The sequence below is a fragment of the Nycticebus coucang genome, chromosome 9 (assembly GCF_027406575.1).
Source record: "Nycticebus coucang isolate mNycCou1 chromosome 9, mNycCou1.pri, whole genome shotgun sequence".
In the NCBI taxonomy this organism is placed as follows: Eukaryota; Metazoa; Chordata; class Mammalia; order Primates; family Lorisidae; genus Nycticebus; species Nycticebus coucang.
This window is the reverse complement of record NC_069788.1, coordinates 107,870,707-107,888,808: the sequence shown is the minus strand read 5'-3', so window position 1 is coordinate 107,888,808 and position 18,102 is coordinate 107,870,707. Positions and strand designations below refer to the sequence as shown.

The 18,102-nt window shown below is 40.2% G+C and overlaps 1 protein-coding gene and 1 non-coding gene across 2 annotated transcripts in view; both read right to left on the bottom strand.

The window, feature by feature from the left end:
* Window positions 1-2,770: 2,770 nt before the first annotated feature.
* The window catches only part of SPTLC2 (serine palmitoyltransferase long chain base subunit 2), a 125,222-nt gene continuing 109,890 nt past the window's right edge, over window positions 2,771-18,102 (bottom strand). Inside the window, exons 10-12 of the mRNA XM_053601233.1 lie at window positions 13,911-14,046; window positions 11,528-11,657; window positions 2,771-3,152 (exon numbers count right to left, since the gene is read on the bottom strand). Of these exons, the coding sequence (XP_053457208.1) occupies window positions 3,033-3,152; window positions 11,528-11,657; window positions 13,911-14,046 (386 nt within the window). The 3' untranslated portion in view covers window positions 2,771-3,032. The remainder of the gene's footprint in view (window positions 3,153-11,527; window positions 11,658-13,910; window positions 14,047-18,102) is intronic.
* On the bottom strand, window positions 7,420-7,526 carry LOC128595037 (U6 spliceosomal RNA). Its single transcript, XR_008382731.1, has one exon. It is a non-coding gene; the product is annotated as a U6 spliceosomal RNA (small nuclear RNA).

Sequence of the window (18,102 nt, the reverse complement as noted above, 5' to 3'; positions counted from 1 at the left end):
TTTTCTCTAGAGTTGGAATTGTAAAATGCAACAATGGGAAAGTACAGAAAGGCAGGCCAAATAAAGGAAGGAGAGATTATAGAGTCACATCATGGGAAGCATGTTCGATTCTTTAGCCTCTGAAAGGACAGGAGGCCAACACAGAGCCCTTAGTAGCTGCAGGTTGTTTCCGTTCGCCTTACTTGACTACATGAGGAAGAGCCCTGCTTTGACCATCTGAAATCCTCACTCTACCATGAAGGTTTAACACAGTGACTAACGGGCTAAGATGGTTATATTCTTCAAATACACAAACAGTACTTGGGAGTTCTGGAGACTAGACTCTTTTGTTAAAGGGGAGAATTTCTTATCCAAAGCAAAGCAAATGCTCCAGAGTCTCACTGCTCAGTTAAAACTTTACCAATAAAGATAGGAGAAGAAACTGCCACTGCCACTTGATCCACTCTTTGTATGTGATTTTGATGTCCCCTAGCTATAAATTTCCTGGTTTCTGATGTGAACTGCTGACAGAGGTCTTGTAAACCTAAATAGATAAAGGCAATACTAAATAAAAAGAGAGATGAGAAAAAGCCACAAGGATTAGTCACAACTCTTAATCGGCTCAGATTATCAGTTTTGGTAGTGATGGTTAACGATGCCTGTTTTAATCCCATCAGATTCTCAAATCAGGCCATGTTAAACTGTGCTCTAAAACAAACAATACTTGTATATTCCAGATGTCTACTTATTCTCAATGACTATATTTATATACACTTGTATTTCCCCAAGTACTTGGATATATAATGATACCTATGGTATGATTAGACCCTAGATATATATTACAGTTTCAAGAAGAGACACCAGCCATGTATAATGTAGACAGAACATTTTGTCCTCTAGAAATTACAGAGGTCCTGGAAAGATCACAGGAGTGGAATTTTATCTCTTCAACATAAACTTGTAATTTAATTGCATTTATCTTGATGTAACTTTGCACCAAAAAAGTGATCTATATATTTTTAAATGTTCATACTAACTGATATTTTAATTTGCAGTGACTTCATGCAAGGCAAAATAAAAAGACCAGTGGGTAGGTTCACTGCTCAAAGTCTGTGACTTTTGCAAACCCTACACCTACACCATTAAATAGTAACCACAGTGCAAAAGCTATCTGGTATTCCAAAGGGATTCTATGGTGGGGAACTAAATGTGCAGGAAAGGTTAGCAATTATTTGATTTTACTTAGTTATTACCATAATCTCTTTTTTACTTTAACTTGTACATGCTAAATATAGTCCCTGCATTTTTTTTTTTTTTTGGTTCTTTTATTCACTCTTTTCTGTTCTTTAAAAAAGTAAGATAAAACCTTGGGATATCTCAAGGGTTAATGCTCTCAGATGCTGAGAGTGACCAAAGATAACTTAAGACATGAAAGCAAAACTTCACAAACAATAATATTGCTTACATTTTCTACTACATGTACTTGCACACAAACATACCACAGCTGATGACAAGATGCCCGGGAGAATCTGGATTGAGAATCTTTACCAATAAATGGAGCAATTTCAAAAATAGAGATGTGTAAAAGGAGTTTCATACATTGTTTTTCCATTTTATTCTCAATCCTTCCCCTAGAATATTGATGGCTACTAAAAGACAGACTGATTTTGGGTATAATAATAAAGCCATAAGTTCTCTTCACTTTGGTTCAACAGAAAAATAAGAACTTTAAAATGGTGATTTTCGGATTTGTTCTTTGGTCAAGCAGTATAAAGCTCTCTGAAAGAAGTCCCCTTACTTGGCTATAGTATGAAAACAAAGTCAAAATAGAGGATCTCAGTTTAAGAAAGATATCTATGTGTTCAGAATTTCTCAGAAAAAAGGAAAAAATGTATAATGGAAGGACAGGGAGACGCTAGCCCCAGATGCCAGATTAAAATCATCTTAGGACATCAAGAGTAAATGAAAACCAGAAGAGTAATATTGAAATGGGTCAGCTTCTAAAAGGGCTAATAACTTTAATCCTTAAATAGGAACATGATAAATTATTTCTGAGTAGAGGATTTACTAAAATTTTCCTTTATCAGTTAAAATCCTAATCTGGACCCAGATCCAGCCAGAGGCTGCCATAACTTTGAAAAGTGGAAAGAGTAAGAAGCTTGAGCCACAGACTCTGTGCAATTAGTAATTGATTCTCTCCACACTGCCCGCTACCCTCACCCACCAGGACTGCACATCACTCTACAGAGCAACTTTGTACTCAAAATAGCGAGATGAGAGTCACCTGCACCGCACGGGACTGACCAGGGTGGGATGCAGGTGCTTTTAATTTAAAACATTAAGTGACCATACCCTCAGATTGTGACCATTAGGAAGAAATATTTGGTGGTAAAGGGAGAAATTACTTGGTGACTGGAACAAAATAGAATAAGACCAAAACCTTGGGAGGCCCTGGCCAGAGGGAGTTACACAGTGTGCCTTTTAGCAACATTTCATTTACTGTTTTTCTTGAAAGGCTAAACCTAAGATTAAATGGAGAAAACTTTGGTTGATTATTTGACTGGTTAAATGAGGATTCCAAGGTTGGCAACCTCTTGGACCTGCATGGAAGTGAGTGGAAGGCACTTGCTCCCGAGGGAGGAGGGCCAGGTGAGCCTCACGGCTGTGGAGTCAGAATGGCAGCAGCTCTTGCTGGGTCCAAGTCTATGAGGTGGCTGGGAGAGGAGCGCGGCCTGAGTGGCCAGCCAGAGACAGGCTAGAGTCAGCGTGACTTCACAAGTAGAGGAGTTGTAAAATAAAACCTTTTTTTTTTAATGGACAAAAAAGCAAAGTGAGTCACCTCCAGTTTTAAAGGTGAGATTTAGCAAAAGAAGGATGTGAAGCAGTTTTTACTATTTACAAAATGCCATATAGAATGGAGGTGGCCACCTTCAGTAGCTGAAGAAATGTCTTTCACGTGAGATGGCCACAGAAGTGTGGCTCCTGGAACTGGCTCAGAAAGGCCACACAGTCCTGGGTGAGGGAGAGTCCCTCTGTGGGAGCACCAAAAAGGCTCAGTCTTCTGTTTCTTCGTAAGTAGTCTCGTCAAAGGGCCTGTCCAGTAGAGGAACCAACCGATGACGCGAATACTTCAGCTGCAATAGGTCTCCAACTTCATCTATCTCCTTTAAAGCCTAAAACACACAAAGCAAAGCTGAGGTCAGTCAGAGCCAATAGGATGTAGGCATTCATTTCTTTTGCTAAAAACAATCATAGCAAGGTGGAATCTTTTGGTGGAACCTATTGTGTCTGGTGTGTTCACTCAGATGAAACCTCAAGACAGCTGTGTGAAGATCTGCTTTTAGAAAAAGGCCTTCAGGCTGATTATGAATAATGGATTGGAAATAGCCAGGTATACAGGATAAAGGGTATAATTCATCAGAGCATGATACCCTTGGTAGAAAAAGGGATATGCACCTTTCACTCTAATTAGCTACAATTTGCCATCTCTCCTTTTCTTCCTTCAGCACTTGTTTATTATCACACTACCTACATCCCCTAAACTGATGAGAAGTCCAAGTTGAGATGCTTCCTAAGTGCAGGATTAAGAAAAAGTGTAAGTGAGCAGAAGGAGACTCTGGGGGTCACAGACGCTGTGTGGGCGAGGCAGCAAGGAAAAGGCCAGCTGGGATCTGTGTTCAAGGCCTGTTATAAACACCACAATCCTCATCTTGAGAAATTATTTTATTTCCCATCAAAACTCTAATGATTTCAGAATATTGTTCCTCCTTTTCTATAAAACTTGCTATTTTTTAGAATAATATATATATATATATTTTGCAGTTTTTGGCCGGGGTTGGGTTTGAACCCACCATCTCTGGCATATGGGGCTGGCACCTATTCCTTTGAGCCACAGGTGCCACCCATGAATAAATGTTTCTTTTCTTTTCTTTTTTTTTGAGATAGTCTCAGGCTGTTGCCCCGGGTAGAGTGCCAGGGCGTCACAGCTCACAGCACCTCAAAGTCTTGGGCTCAAGTGATTCTCTTGCCTCAGCCTCCCGAGTAGCTGGGACTACAGGCGCCCACCATAACACCCAGCTATTTTTTTTGTTGCAGCTGTCATTGTTTTAGCTGGCCCGGGCCAGGTTCAAACCCACCAGCCTGGGTGTATGTGGCTGGCGCCCTACCCATTGAGCTGTGGGCAATGCCAATAAATATGTTTCTCATGAAAAATTCTAACACTGACTCGGCGCCCATAGCACAGTGGTTACAGTGCCAGCCACATATGCCGGGGGTGGTGGGTTCAAACCCGGCCTGCGGCAGCTAAACAACAACAACTGCAACAAAAATAACTGGACGTTGTGGCAGGTGCCTGTAGTCCCAGCTACTCGGGAGGCTGAGGTTTAAGCCCAAGAATTTGAGGTTGCTGTGAGCTGTGATGCCGTGACACTCTACCGAGGGCAACATAGTGAGACTGTGTCTCAAAGAAAAAAAATTCTAAAACTAAAGAAAGGTATGAAATGAAGTATCTCTTCCTAATTCTGACACTAGCTCTACTTGCTAGAGGTAACCCTTATATGGTTTCTTGTACACACACAAATGCATTTTTTTTTTTTTTTTTTGGTTTTTGGCCAGGGCTGGGTTTGAACCCACCACCTCCGGCATATGGGACCGGCGCCCTACTCCTTGAGCCACAGGCGCTGCCCGACACACACACATTTTTAAACAAACTCTTAATTGAAGAGGAAAGTGCTTGGATCATCAAGTATCAGTTCAGAGTGAACCTTTCCCAAAAGCAGCATACGAAGTCAAAATAGAGGATCCCAATGTAAGCAAGGGATATGTGTTCAGAATTTCTCAGAAGCGATTTAACAGAAGGACTAGGAAATCCTAAGTCTCAGATACCTTTCAGAAAAATACAAGGAAAAAATTTTGAACAACATTTTTGGAATCATAGATCCTAAGGCATTTTTGCCACTCATTAGGAACACCTAATGTAGGTCAGAAAATATAATTTTGGATAAATGGCAGATCTCAGCCCTAAATTATTCACTCCTGAAGTGCTTGTGGATATTCACTAGTGAGTCTAATAATGACTGTGGAGCTAAAGGGCCTCAGATCCTGAGACAGGGGATTTACCAGGACAGAGTCTCGTTAGCAGAGGGTAGTAGGTGCCCTGCTGCCTGAGTATAACACTCCAAACCCCACAACATCACACAGACCTGTCCAATCTTATAGCTATGATTCTGTATGAAAACTAACTTCTTATATTTATATTTCAGAGTATTAGCATAAAGACATTTACCTGTTCTTAAATTTAATTTTTAAATATCAGTGTTTGGTGAGAGAAAAAATGCCAATAGTACTTTTTATGTATTCTAGCATAAGAAAAGATCTTCATTTCAAAATGTGAAAACTATAAAAAGCAAATTAAGAGCTAGACTTCAATACACTGCTATCAGTGGTACGTTTGAGTTTTTTTTTTTTTTAATCGAGACAGAGTCTCACTGTGTTGCCCTAGGTAGAGTGCCGTGGTGTCACAGCTCACAGCCACCTCAAACTCTTGGGCTTAAGCAATCCTCTTATCTCAGCGTCCCAAGGAGCTGGGTCTACAGGCGCCAGCCATAACACCCAGCTATTTTTTTGTTGTTGTTGTTTGGTAGGCCCGGGCTGGGTTAGAACCTGTCAGCTCTGGTGTATGTGGCTGGAGCCCTAGCCACTGAGCTACAGGTGCCAAGCCCTTTGAGAAGAGGTTTGAGTGAAAGTGCCACAGAGAAACAACTTAAGACTGAATTTAGGCTGGGAGGACCTATTAAATATTTATCCCCCTGACCTCTGATATAAGATTACAAAAATTTATATGACTGAGATCACAAAGAAATCGATGTTTATGAAGTCTAACTTCAGAAGGACCCTATTTTTTTTTTTTTTACTCAGTGTAAAAAAGTGTTAGATGGGGGAAAAATCTTCAGTACTCCAAAGGGATCTAAATTACAAGATACCGCCTTGGTGCCTGCCCTCAGCGACTAGGGTGCCAGCCATATACACTGGAGCTGGCGGGTTTGAATCCAGCTCAGGCCCGCCAAACACCAATGACAACTACAACCAAAAAATAGCCAGGTACTGTGGTGGGCGCCTATAGTCCCAGCTACTCGGGAGACTGAGGCAAGAGAATCGCTTAAGCCCAAGAGTTTGAGTTTGCTATGAGCTGTGATGCTACGGCACTCTACTGAGGGGGACAAAGTAAGACTCTATCTCAAAAAATAAATAAATAAAATAAATTACAAGATACCCTCTGATCCCACATTAAATATTTCAGACAGGGCCAGGTGCAGTGGCTCACGCCTATAATACCAGCACTCTGGTAGGCTGAGGTGGATGGATTGCTTGAGCTCATGGGTTTGAGACCAGCCTGAGCAAAATGGAGACCTCGCCTGTAAAAAAATAGATGGGCGTTGTGGTAGATGTCTGTAGTCCTAGCTACTCGGGAGGCTGAGGCAAGAGAATCACTTAAGCCCAAGAGTTTGAGGTTGCTGTGAGCTATGACGCCACAGTACTCTACCAAGGGTGACAAAGTGAGACTGTCTCAAAAAATTAATAAATAAATATTTCAGACAAATAAGTTTTACTTGCACAAAAGATAAATCTGTAATAGGAATTACTAACTCTTATGTGAAGTGATTTGGGTATGTTAGTAACTACATGCATCATCATTTATTAATTAACAAATAGTCTACACTGAACCTCTGGATTACAGGGTAAAATGGGTTTCTAGGGAAAAAACATGTATTAATTATAGGGTTAAAGAAGGGAATATTCTAAAACAGCCACCCCACTGAGCTGATATCCTTATGCCCTTCCTGTTTTTTAAAATAACAATTTTACAGTAAAATTGTTTGAGATACAATTCACATTCAATAAAATTCACCTTTAAGCAAACAAGTCATACTAAGTCACTATAATATATTCAAAGTTGTGCAACTTTCATCACTATCTACTTTAAGCATTTTTATCACCCTAAAAAGAAACCCCATACTCATGTCAATCCTCAAACCTCCTTTCCTTCAGCTCCAGCTACTACCAATCTATTTTCTAACCCTATGGATTTGCCTATTCTGCATATTTCTTGTAAGCAGAATTGTAAGTGATGTGGTCTTTGTGCTGGGCTTCTTTCACTGAGCATAATGTTTCCAAAGTTTATCCGTGTTGTAGGGTTGCAGCATCCTTCTTTTGCATCCAGTTGTCAATACAACACTTGTACAGACTATTCTCTTTGAGTAGTCTTTGCTCCCTTGTTGAAAATACACTGGCCACAGATCCTTGGATTTGTTTCTGAACTCTCAATTCTATTTCATCGGTTTATAGGTCTTATCTTTATGCTAGTACGCCACTGTTTTAATTACATAGTTTTGAGGTTTCAAAATTAATTAAGTTTGAGTCTTCCAACTTTGATTTTCCTTTTTTAATATGGAATGTTTCATGAATTTGCGTGTCATCTTTGCGCAGGAGCCATGCTAATCTTCTCTGTATCGTTCCAATTTTAGTATATGTGCTGCTGAAGCAAGCACTGATTTTCCTTTTCAATATTATTTTGGCTATTTGTGGCTCCTGCCAGTGCCATATAATTTAAAGACCACTTTTTCCATTTCTGCAGAAAAGGCTACTAGAATGTTAATAAGGATTGAATCAGATGTATAGATTACTATACTGCCATCATAATAATATTAAATTTTCCAATCCATGAACATGGGATATCTTTAATTTCTTTCAGCTAAGTTTTGCAGTCTTTAGTATAGAAACCTAAATTGATGATACAGAAATGTAAATTTAACCAGTATACAAGGGAAAGATTTTCTTGGTTAAATTTATTCCAAGGTATTTTATTCTTTTGAATGCTTTCATAAATAAAATTTTCTTAATTTCCCTTTCATTTGTTCATTACTAATGTACAAAAACACTAATTTTTGTGTGCTGATCTTTTAGCTTGTAACTTTGCTGAATTTTTCTTATTAGCTCTAACGGTATTTTTGTGGATTGTATGGCATATAATAATATGGCAGAGCCCATTATTAAATGAAAATTAGTTTGCATTTCATAGTAGTCTAGTTCATATTCAGTTTCATATAGTATTGTAAGGGAAAATGACTTTAACAAACCCATGGTTTAAAAATTGTGCTTTAAGTTAAAAAAAAAAAAATCCTAATTGGAAAGCAAAGTCCAATAATCCCTCAAGTAGATCTCAAGAAAAAAATTAGAACTCTTTCTCTTGATTGCAAGAGGGACTTTACCTAACAATTGCAATCAGCGTAACCTGGCTTATTGTACCCTCAATGAATCCCCAACAATAAAAAAAAAAAAAAAAAATTAGAACTCTCAATTGACAAATATATTTTTTTGGCAATAGAAATCTGCTTAGACAACCTGGCTATATCCAAATTCTTTCACATATGTGTACAGTTTTCAGGAACCAAAGTTGTCAGAAGATATAGTGAATTGCTATAGACATTACTTATAATGATACAGATATTTTTTAAAAGGCATTCTGAAATTCCTAAACATCTAAATGGAATAAAATGTAAAGATAAGCTAAAATCACTGGGTTAAAAATAAAAAAATCATTACAGAAATTCACCAGTAAGATTTCTGAGAAATAGGAAAATCTATTTTAAAAAATATGAAAGGCGAGGCACAGCAGCTTTTCTGGGAGGCCGAGGTGGGTAGACTGCTTGACCTCAGGAGTTTGAAATTGCTGTGAGCTCGATGCCACAGCACTCTAGCCTAGGGCAACAGAGTGAGACTGTCTCAAAAAGGAAAAGGAAAAAGGAAAAGAAAGGCATAATCAAAATAATGAAAGAGGAAAAGATAAAGTATCAAAAAATGAATCCAATTTGATAACATCAGAATGTGACTAACAATACACTCATACAGCACAACATTATGCCTAGAGTTAACAATATTGTATACTTAAAAATTCGTTAAGGAGCCGGGCGCGGTGGCTCACGCCTGTAATCCCAGCACTGTGGGAGGCTGAGGAGGGAGAATCGCTTGAGCTCAGGAGTTCGTGACTCGCCTGAGCGACAGTGAGACCCCGACTCGTGAAAAAAATGGAAAAACCCAGCCGGGCGCCGCGGCGAGCGCCTGTAATCCCAGCGGCTTCCGGAGGCTGAGGCAGCAGGGTGCCCGCAGCCCGAGTCTGAGGTTGTGGTGAGCTACCACGCCCACTGCACTCTGCTCAGGGGCATAGGGTGGGACCCTGTCTCAACAAAAAAAAAAAAAAAAAAAAAAAAAATTCGTTAAGGATAGATCTCATGTTAAGTGTTCTTAGTACAGTAAAAAAAAAAAAAACCTTATGTTTGTAGAAGTTTTGCTGTGTAGAAATAAGAAAAGTCAAAAGTCAAAAGTCTTCAGCTATTCGGAAACGTATAATGTCAAATTGTTATTGACATAATAAACTTTTTTTTTTTTTGAGACAGAGTCTCACTATGTTGCCCTAGGTAGAGTGCTGTGGCGTCACAGCTCACAGCGACCTCAAACTCTTGGGCTTAAGTGATTCTCTTGCCTCAGCCTCCCAAGTAGCTGGGACTACAGGTACCTGCCACAACACTCGGTTATTTTGGGGTTGTAGTTTTCATTGTTGTTTGGCAGGCCTGGGCTGGATTCAAACCTGCCAGCTCCGGTGTATGTGGCTGGCACCCTAGCCACTGAGCTACATGTGCCAAGCCAATATAATGAACTTTTTAAAACATTCTTAATATTCTTTTTTTTTTTTTTTTTTTTGAGACAGAACCTCAAGCTGTCATCCTGGGTAGAGTGCTGTTACATCACAGATCACAGCAACCTCCAACTCCTGGGCTCAAGTGATTCTCCTGCCTCTGCCTCCCAAGTAGCTGGGACTACAGATGCCCGCCACAATGCCTATTTTTTTTTTTTTTGGTTGCAGCCATCATTGTTGTTTGGCAGGTCCGGGCTGGATTCAAACCCACCAACTCAGGTGTACGTAGCTGGTGCCTTAGCCACTTGAGCCACAGGCGCCAAGCCCATTCTTAATATTCTTTTAAATTCTCTCTAATGAATGGATATTCCTAGCAACTAATTTTATGCACATGCTCTATTCTTAAAAGCTTGATATGCTCCTAGAAAGCAATACTTATTTAAATCTGAAATCTTAGATGTGAAACAATAGCATATTAAGAGACTATTAAGAGATGAGAATATACTGAGATCATAAATAATTCAGTAATGATGAGCCCCAACAATGTGACTAGCACTGTGATAGATGCTGTGGACATAGAATGAGCAAAACATTAGGATAGTCCCTATCCTAAAGATCTATGCAATGGAGAAAATTGCCATTAGATAATTACAGTGTAAAGAATTTATGAAGGGAGAATCGGGGTAGTCCAAGGGAACACACAGCAAGAAGGTTTGGAAGAATTTGTGAGCAAGTTTCCTTTAAGTGGAGATGTGAAGCATGAGTAAGCAGTCAGCCAGGCAAAGGGGACAAAAGGCTCAAGACAGAAAATTCTTTTTTTTTTTGACACAGAGTCTCACTATGTTGCCCTCAGTGGAGTGCTGTAGCGTCACAGCTCACAGCAGCCTCAATCTCTTGGGCTTAAGTGAATCTCTTGCCTCAGGCTTACAGGCGCTGGCCACAATGCCAGGCTATTTTTTTTTTTAAATTAAATCATAGCTGTGTACATTAATGTGATCATGGGGCACCATACACTGGTTTTATAGACTGTTTGACACATTTTCATCACACTGGTTAACATAGCCTTCCTGGCATTTTCTTAGTTATTGTGCTAAGACATTTACATTCCACATTTACTAAGTTTCACATATACCCTTGGAACAGGCTATTTTTCTGTTGCAGTTGTCATTGTTGCTTAGCTGGCCCGGGCTGGGTTCGAACCCACCAGCCTTGGTGTATGTGGCTGGTGCTGTAACCACTGTGCTATGGGAGCTGAGCCAGAAAATTCTGTAACACCCTCAGAAGAGTGCCATGGTGTTACAGCTCACAGCAACCCCAAACTCTTGGGCTTAAGCAATTCTCTTGCCTCAGCCTCCCAAGTAGCTGGGACTACAGGCACCCGCCACGATGCCTGGCTATTTTTTTGGTTGCAGTTGTCATTGTTCAAACCCAGGCTGGGTTTGAACCCACCAACCTGGGTGCATGTGGCTGGTGGCGTAACCACTGTGCTATGGGTGCCGAGCCAAGGCAGAAAATTCTAGACAGAAAAATGCTGCATATGAGAAAGCTTAAAGTAGAAATAACCTGAGTAGAAAAAGAATTGTACAGTTGTAGAGTCTATAATGAGGGATACAGTGGAATAAGATGAAGCTGGAAAATTCTCCAGAGCTCTGACAATGCCAGGTCTGGTAGGAGATGCTAAGGAGTTTTGGTGAACGGCAGTGTTCTAAGTAGCATTGTGTACCACCTCCTCTGTCTTACGGGTAAATATCTAAGGGGCTCAGAGAACATCAGGATTAACACGTGATTACTTTCATCTGAGACACAGGCCCTTTTCCACATAAGACCTGTTTATACCAAAGTCAAACATGTACTTACAGTATCAAGTATTTCTTTGGTATGAGCTGCCGACAGGCAAAACCTGGCTCTGGACTCAATAATTGGGGTAGCAGGAAATCCCACCACAACTACACCGATGTTCCGCTTCAGCATCTCCCGTCCAAAGGCGCTGCAAAGGGGAAAATAGGGGAAAGAAACCAGGAGGAGTGACAGAACATACGTTACAAAGGTCCTGCTCTCCTGAATGAACTTCTTTTATCGCTAAAATTGACAGTTCACCAAAACATCTTTCCCCTAGTCTTGAGTGGGCATTTTCTAACATGGTGTCCCTCACAATATAGATGAGACATTTTTCTGATCAACTTGGGAGCAAAGCTGCCTTTGGAATTCAGAGTTTCCTCTGGTGTTGGTTGGGCCAGCTCTTTCCCTGGCTTTAGCTGATTACCCATTCTACAAACTTCCATCCCCAAGCCAAGTTGATGGCTTGTGGCCTTCCTGCTATAGATCTGTACCTTGTCTAACACATTCTTTCATTTATTTTGTTTACTAAATTATGTGTGTTCTGTCTTTTTTCCTCTTGTTGATCTACCTAATTTCATTTTGACTTTTCGCTTACAGTTGTTTGAGAATAAAACATCAAGTACAACGGGCATTACCTTAATACCAGCCCTCTCTGACTCTTTCCGGGACCTGCACATCTTCCCCAACACGCCTCCTTTGCATCAGGATGAACCTGAGCGCCCTGTACCTTCTTCAATACATGCTCCCAAATGGTCTAGTGCTTTATTGCAGTTCTACTTCATCCTTTCTGTCCTCTGGATTTGACAATGCTTCAAGTTTATTTATGATAATTCCATTTAAAAAAGAATGAAGAACATCCACCACCACATCCTCTGAAGGCCATAATGCCAATTGCCTGGTATGTCTTTGTGTTGAAACAGAATTCCTCTTCTTCTCTGGGTGAGCACCTTTCCCTAATTTTCCTCTCACTATCTTGGGAATCCTTGTACTTCCCAGGCTCCTTAATTTTATTTTCTCTCCCATATTCAATTCACTGAACAGCTATTGATTACACCCTTAGTGCCAAAGACTCAAAAATAAATAATATTTGCTCCTTTATCTTATTATTTATTTATTATTCTTATTTTTTTTTTTTTTTGGAGACAGAGTCTCACTTTGTCGCCCTGTGGCGTCACAGCTCACAGCAACCTCAAAGTCCTGGGCTCAAGAGATCCCCGTGCCTCAGCCAGCCCCTGAGTAGCCGGAATGACAAGCAGCTGCCACAACATCTGGCTATTTTTAGAGATGGAGTCTCACTCTTGCTCAGGCTGGTCTCAAACTCCTGAGCTCAGGCAATCCACTCACCTCCGCCTCCCAGAGTGTTAGGATTATAGGCATGAGCCACCACAGCCAGCCTATTTGCTCTTTTAATGAGTTCTATCAAACCAGAGACATGATCCTTATAATTTTATATTTATGTTTCCAGCTCTTCTCACCCATCCAAAAAGATACCCCTTTCTTACTAAGCCTACACTAAGCAGATCATTCCTTTATTCTACTTCTCCAGTGCAATTTTGCATATAATTAAATTTGTTCAATACAACTGTTGTTCATTTGCTTTTCACATGCCTTCTGGTTGTGTTAAACATCTGGACTTCACCAGTACATTGAAAGCTGTCCCTGGGTAAGGCTTTCCACTCTGTATAAACCAAAGAAACTGGTGTAACTGGCATACCTGGTACATATCCGGTAACACACCCTGATCGAATCTCTCTTACCTCAGGGCCCACTGCTCCCTCCTGGCCCTTTACTCCAGTTCCAGTGATCTCTTTGCTCTCCTTCCATCAGCTCAGCTTGTCCTGCACTGTGGCCTTACCACAGATGCTTCCTTCTCCAAATGACTAGCTCACTCAGATTCTTCAAGTCTTTGCTAAGATGTCACCTGGCCCTGCCAAACAGGCTTACCCTGACCACTCTATTTAAGATCGTCATCTGCCTGCCCATAAGACACACTCAATTCCCTATACATCTGGAATATCCTGCTCTATTTTTTCCATAACTTAACACCTTCAAACATACGGCATCATTTACTTATTTATTATGTTTGTTTGACTCTTGCCCCACTAGAACATAAGCTCCACAAGGACAGGGATGTTTGAATTTTGTTCACTTGTCCCCAAGCGTAGACAAAAGAACACTAAAAGAGTACGTTAAACCCAAATGTTTGCTTAATGAAAGAATAACAATTAACATATTTTGCAATTTGGAATCCACTATTTAATCTATGGCATATCTACAAAATGAAGGTTAACTCTATAGGGACAAGATAATTTTCCCTAACAAAATACATAAGCCCTAGTTGCACATCACAGAGACCTTGGGTCTAAGGAGAGAACAGTCTGTGCTCTGCAACAAAACGTACCCAATCTTGGCTGGCATGTAGAGCATCAAAGGCACCACTGGAGAATCTTCATTTCCATAGATGATGAAGCCCATTTCTTTCAGGCGTCGCCTGAAATACCTGGTATTTTCAGCTAACTGCTGTACACACTCTTTGCCTAGAAAATCATGGGGAGAGAAAACAATATAATGCTAACGAAACGGGATGGAAAAAGGAAAGCAGTCTCCTCTATCTCCATTCTATCTAATCAGTCCTATGGCTCATTTCTTCCATTTCAACATAATATATATTTGCACAGTAAATCGTATGGAATGTAAGTGCAAACATTATCATGCTTTATATTCTGTCATCCTAGCTGTTAACAGATTTCATAGTAACGTAAAAAATAAAGTTTAATGACTAATGGTTCCATGGTACGTTAGCTTCTTCAAATAATTTCAGCCATACCACTTCATTGAGCACTCAATGCATCCCTTGACGGAAGGTAGGATATTTATTATTATCTTCATTTGATAAGTTAGGAGATGCAGAAAGGTGGTGACTTGCCTATAGTTGCTCAGTAGTAAAGAGTAGAGCTGGGACTAGAATCTAGATCTCCCAACTTTAATATTCATTTCAACAGCTGTGCTGCAAATAATTTTACACATTAGACCAGAGATAAGCCATTTAGATTCCAAAATTTTCCTCTTAAGAGTTTCATTTGGGACAGGGCACAGTGGCTCATCCCTATAATCCTAGCACTCTGGGAGGCCCAGGTGGGTGGATTGCTTGAGCTCAGAGACCAGCCTGAGCAAGAGCAAGACCCCGACCCTGTCTCTACTAAAATAGGAAAATTAGCTGGGCATGGTGGCATGTGCCTGCAGTCCCAGCTACACAAGAGGCTGAGGCAAGAAAATCCCTTGAGCCTAGGAGTTTGAGGTTGCTATGAGCTAGGCTGATGCCATGGCACTCCAGCTGGGCAACAGAGTGAGACTGTCTCAACAACAACAACAAAAAGTTTCATTTTATGTTGTTTCCTTAAAACTCTTACCAGATAGCAAGAGCCAAATATCACCTGTAACAATGTAAAATATTGTTTTTAATCCTATGATGTTCATACTCCCTAAAAAACAGATGAATTAAAATATATATTTCTCTAGTCCAGTGGTTCTCAACCTTCCTAATGCCTCGACCCTTTAATACAGTTCCTCACGTTGTGGTGACCCCCCCCAACCATAAAATTATTTTCATTGCTACTTCATAACTGTAATTTTACTACTGTTATGAATCATAATGTAAATATCTGATATGCAGGATGTATTTTCATTGTTACAAAGGAGTCACAACCCACAGGTTGAGAACCGCTGCTCTAGTTGCTAAGTCACTAAAACAGACATCCATACAGGTTTTCTGTTATACAGAGCAACATAATAAATTCAAAAATCAGCAGGAGGATGAGGCAGAAGGATCGCTTTAGCCCAGGAGTTTGAGGTTGCTGTGAGCTATGGTGCCATGGCACTCCACCCAGGGTGACAGAATAAGACTGTCTCCAAAAAAATAAAAAATAAAAAAATCAACTTGCAAGGACTAAGAAAAGATTGTAGTAATTTTCTTGTATGTATTGGAAACTCATGTTATTATGTTTATTTACTTATTTATATATTTATTTATGGATAGATTCTCACTCTGTCACCCTGGGTAGAGTGCTGCGGCATCATAACTCATAGCAACCTCAAACTCCTGGGTTTGAGCGATCCTCTTGGTTCAGCCTCCCGAGTAGCTGGGACTACACGTGCCTACCACAATGCCCAGCTAAATTTTCTATTTTTAGTAGAGACAGGGCCTCACTCTTGCTCAGGCTGGTCTCCAACTCCTGAGATTAAGCAAGCCACCTGCCTCAGCCTCCAGAGTGCTAAGATTATAGGCATGAGCCACTGTGTCCAGCCTATCTGAAATTCTAAAAAAGATACAATGGTAGTAACAGAAAACAGATTTATGGTTGCTGAGGTATGAGAAGGGGACTGACAGTATGAGGCCAAAAGGGGACTTTTGGGGATGATGAAAATATCGTATTCCTTAATTGTGGCATGGTTATAACATTGTTTATATTTGCCAAAACTCATGAAATTACTATATATGCTTAAAATTGAATTTTATTGTGTAAAAATAATTATCTCATTCGAGTTATTTTTTAAAAATTGAGCAACACTTTTACATACATTAGTTTTTTCCTGTATCCACTTTTTTATCATTTTGCAACTCACCTCCTTCTTCTGATCACAAACCTGCTAGTCCTCATATCACAAATCAACTAGCCTGTGTTAAAAAAAATTTTTTTTCAAACTAAAAACAGAACTACCATACAATCCAGCAATCTCACTGCTGGGTATTTATCCAAAGTAAAGTAAATCAGGCTCAGTGCCTGAAGCCCAGTGGTTAGGGTGCTGGCCACGTACACCAAGGCAGGCAGGTTCGAACCTGGCCCGGAGCCTGCTAAACAACAACAACTGCAACAAAAAAATAGCCAGGCATTGTGGCAGGTGCCCCTCCCAGCTACCTGGGAGGCTGAGATAAGAGAATCGCTTAAGCCCAAGAGTTTGAGGTTGCTGTGAGCTGTGACACCATCGCACTCTACCAAGGATGACATGAGACCCTGTCTCAAAAAAACAAACGGAAGTAAATCAGTGTATCAAAGGGATACCTGCACCTCCATGCTTACAACAGCACTAGTCACAATAGCCAAGATATGAAACCAACCTAAGTATCTATCAGTGGATGAATGGATAAAGAAAATGTGGTATATATACACAATGGAATACTTTTCAGCCATAAAAAGAATAAAATCCTGCCATTTGCACAATGTGGATGTAACTGGCGGCCATGATGTTAAGTGAAATAACTCAGGCGGAAAAAGACACATAACCCATGCTCTCACTTATATGTGGAGGCTAAAAAAGCTGATCTGATGGAGGCAGAGAGTACATTTGGGGTTACCAGAGGCTGAGAAGGGTGGGAGAAGGGGAACAAACAAAGGTTGGTTAATGGATACAAATGTACAGTCAGACAGAAGGAATACGGTCTGGTGTTTGATAGCATAGTAGTATCAAAATAGCCAGAAGAGTTGAAATATTCCCAACATAAAGAAAATATCTGAGGTGATGGATATCCTGAACATCTTTTGATCATTGCACATTGTATGTGTATATCAAAATTTTACTTGCACCCTATAAATATGTACAACTATTATGCATCAATTAAAAAAAAAAAGGAAAGCTATGCGCCTGTAGTTCCAGCTACTTGGGAGGCTGAGAGGCTAGAGGCCAGTTTGAACCCAAGAGTTAGAGATTACAGCATTCTACGACTGCAGTCCAGGAAACATTGAGACCTCATCTCTTAAAAAAGATAAAAGGGGGTGGTGCCTGTGGCTCAAAGGGGTGGGGCGCCAGCCCCATATGCTGGAGGTGGTGGGTACAAACCCAGCCCCAGCCCAAAACTGCAAAAAAAAAAAAAAAAAAAAGATAAAAGGAAAAAAATTTTTTCATTCCAAGGAAATCATGAAAAATTATTGGAAAAGAAGAAATGTTAAGAGACGTTCTTTTATCTTTCTTTCTTTTTTTTTTTTTTTGAGACAGAGCCTCAAGCTGTCACCCTGGGTAGAGTGCCATGGCATCACAGCTCACAGCAACCTCCATCACAGCTCACAGCAACCTCCAATTCACAGCTCACACCAACCTCCAATTCGACTACAGGCGCCCACCACAACACCAGGCTATTTTTTGGTTGCAGCCATCATTGTTGTCTGGCGGGCAGGGGCTGGATTTGAACCCGCCAGCTCAGGTGTATGTGGCTGGTGCCTTAGCTGCTTGAGCCACAGGCGCCGAGCTAAGAGATGTTTATAATAGTAAATTTTCTCAAAGTAAATTTTCTTTAAGAGAAAGCACTGGAAATCTTAGTCCCACCAATCATCATCATCTGTTCCTGACAAGAGTCTCAGAAGAAAATATATGTAAAATAAAATTCATATACATAACCTGAATATTCTGCAAACAGGTACTTTTTGCTGAATAGTATTCTATGGTAAGGCTATACCATAATTTTGTTTCTGATTCATTTATGTACCGATTGATATCAGAGTTGAGATTATCAATTTTCATTTCAATTATCAATTTTCATTTCAGCAGCTAAAAACAATTCTCTTCTAAATGTATATTTAAAAATTCCTGTTACGCCCAAA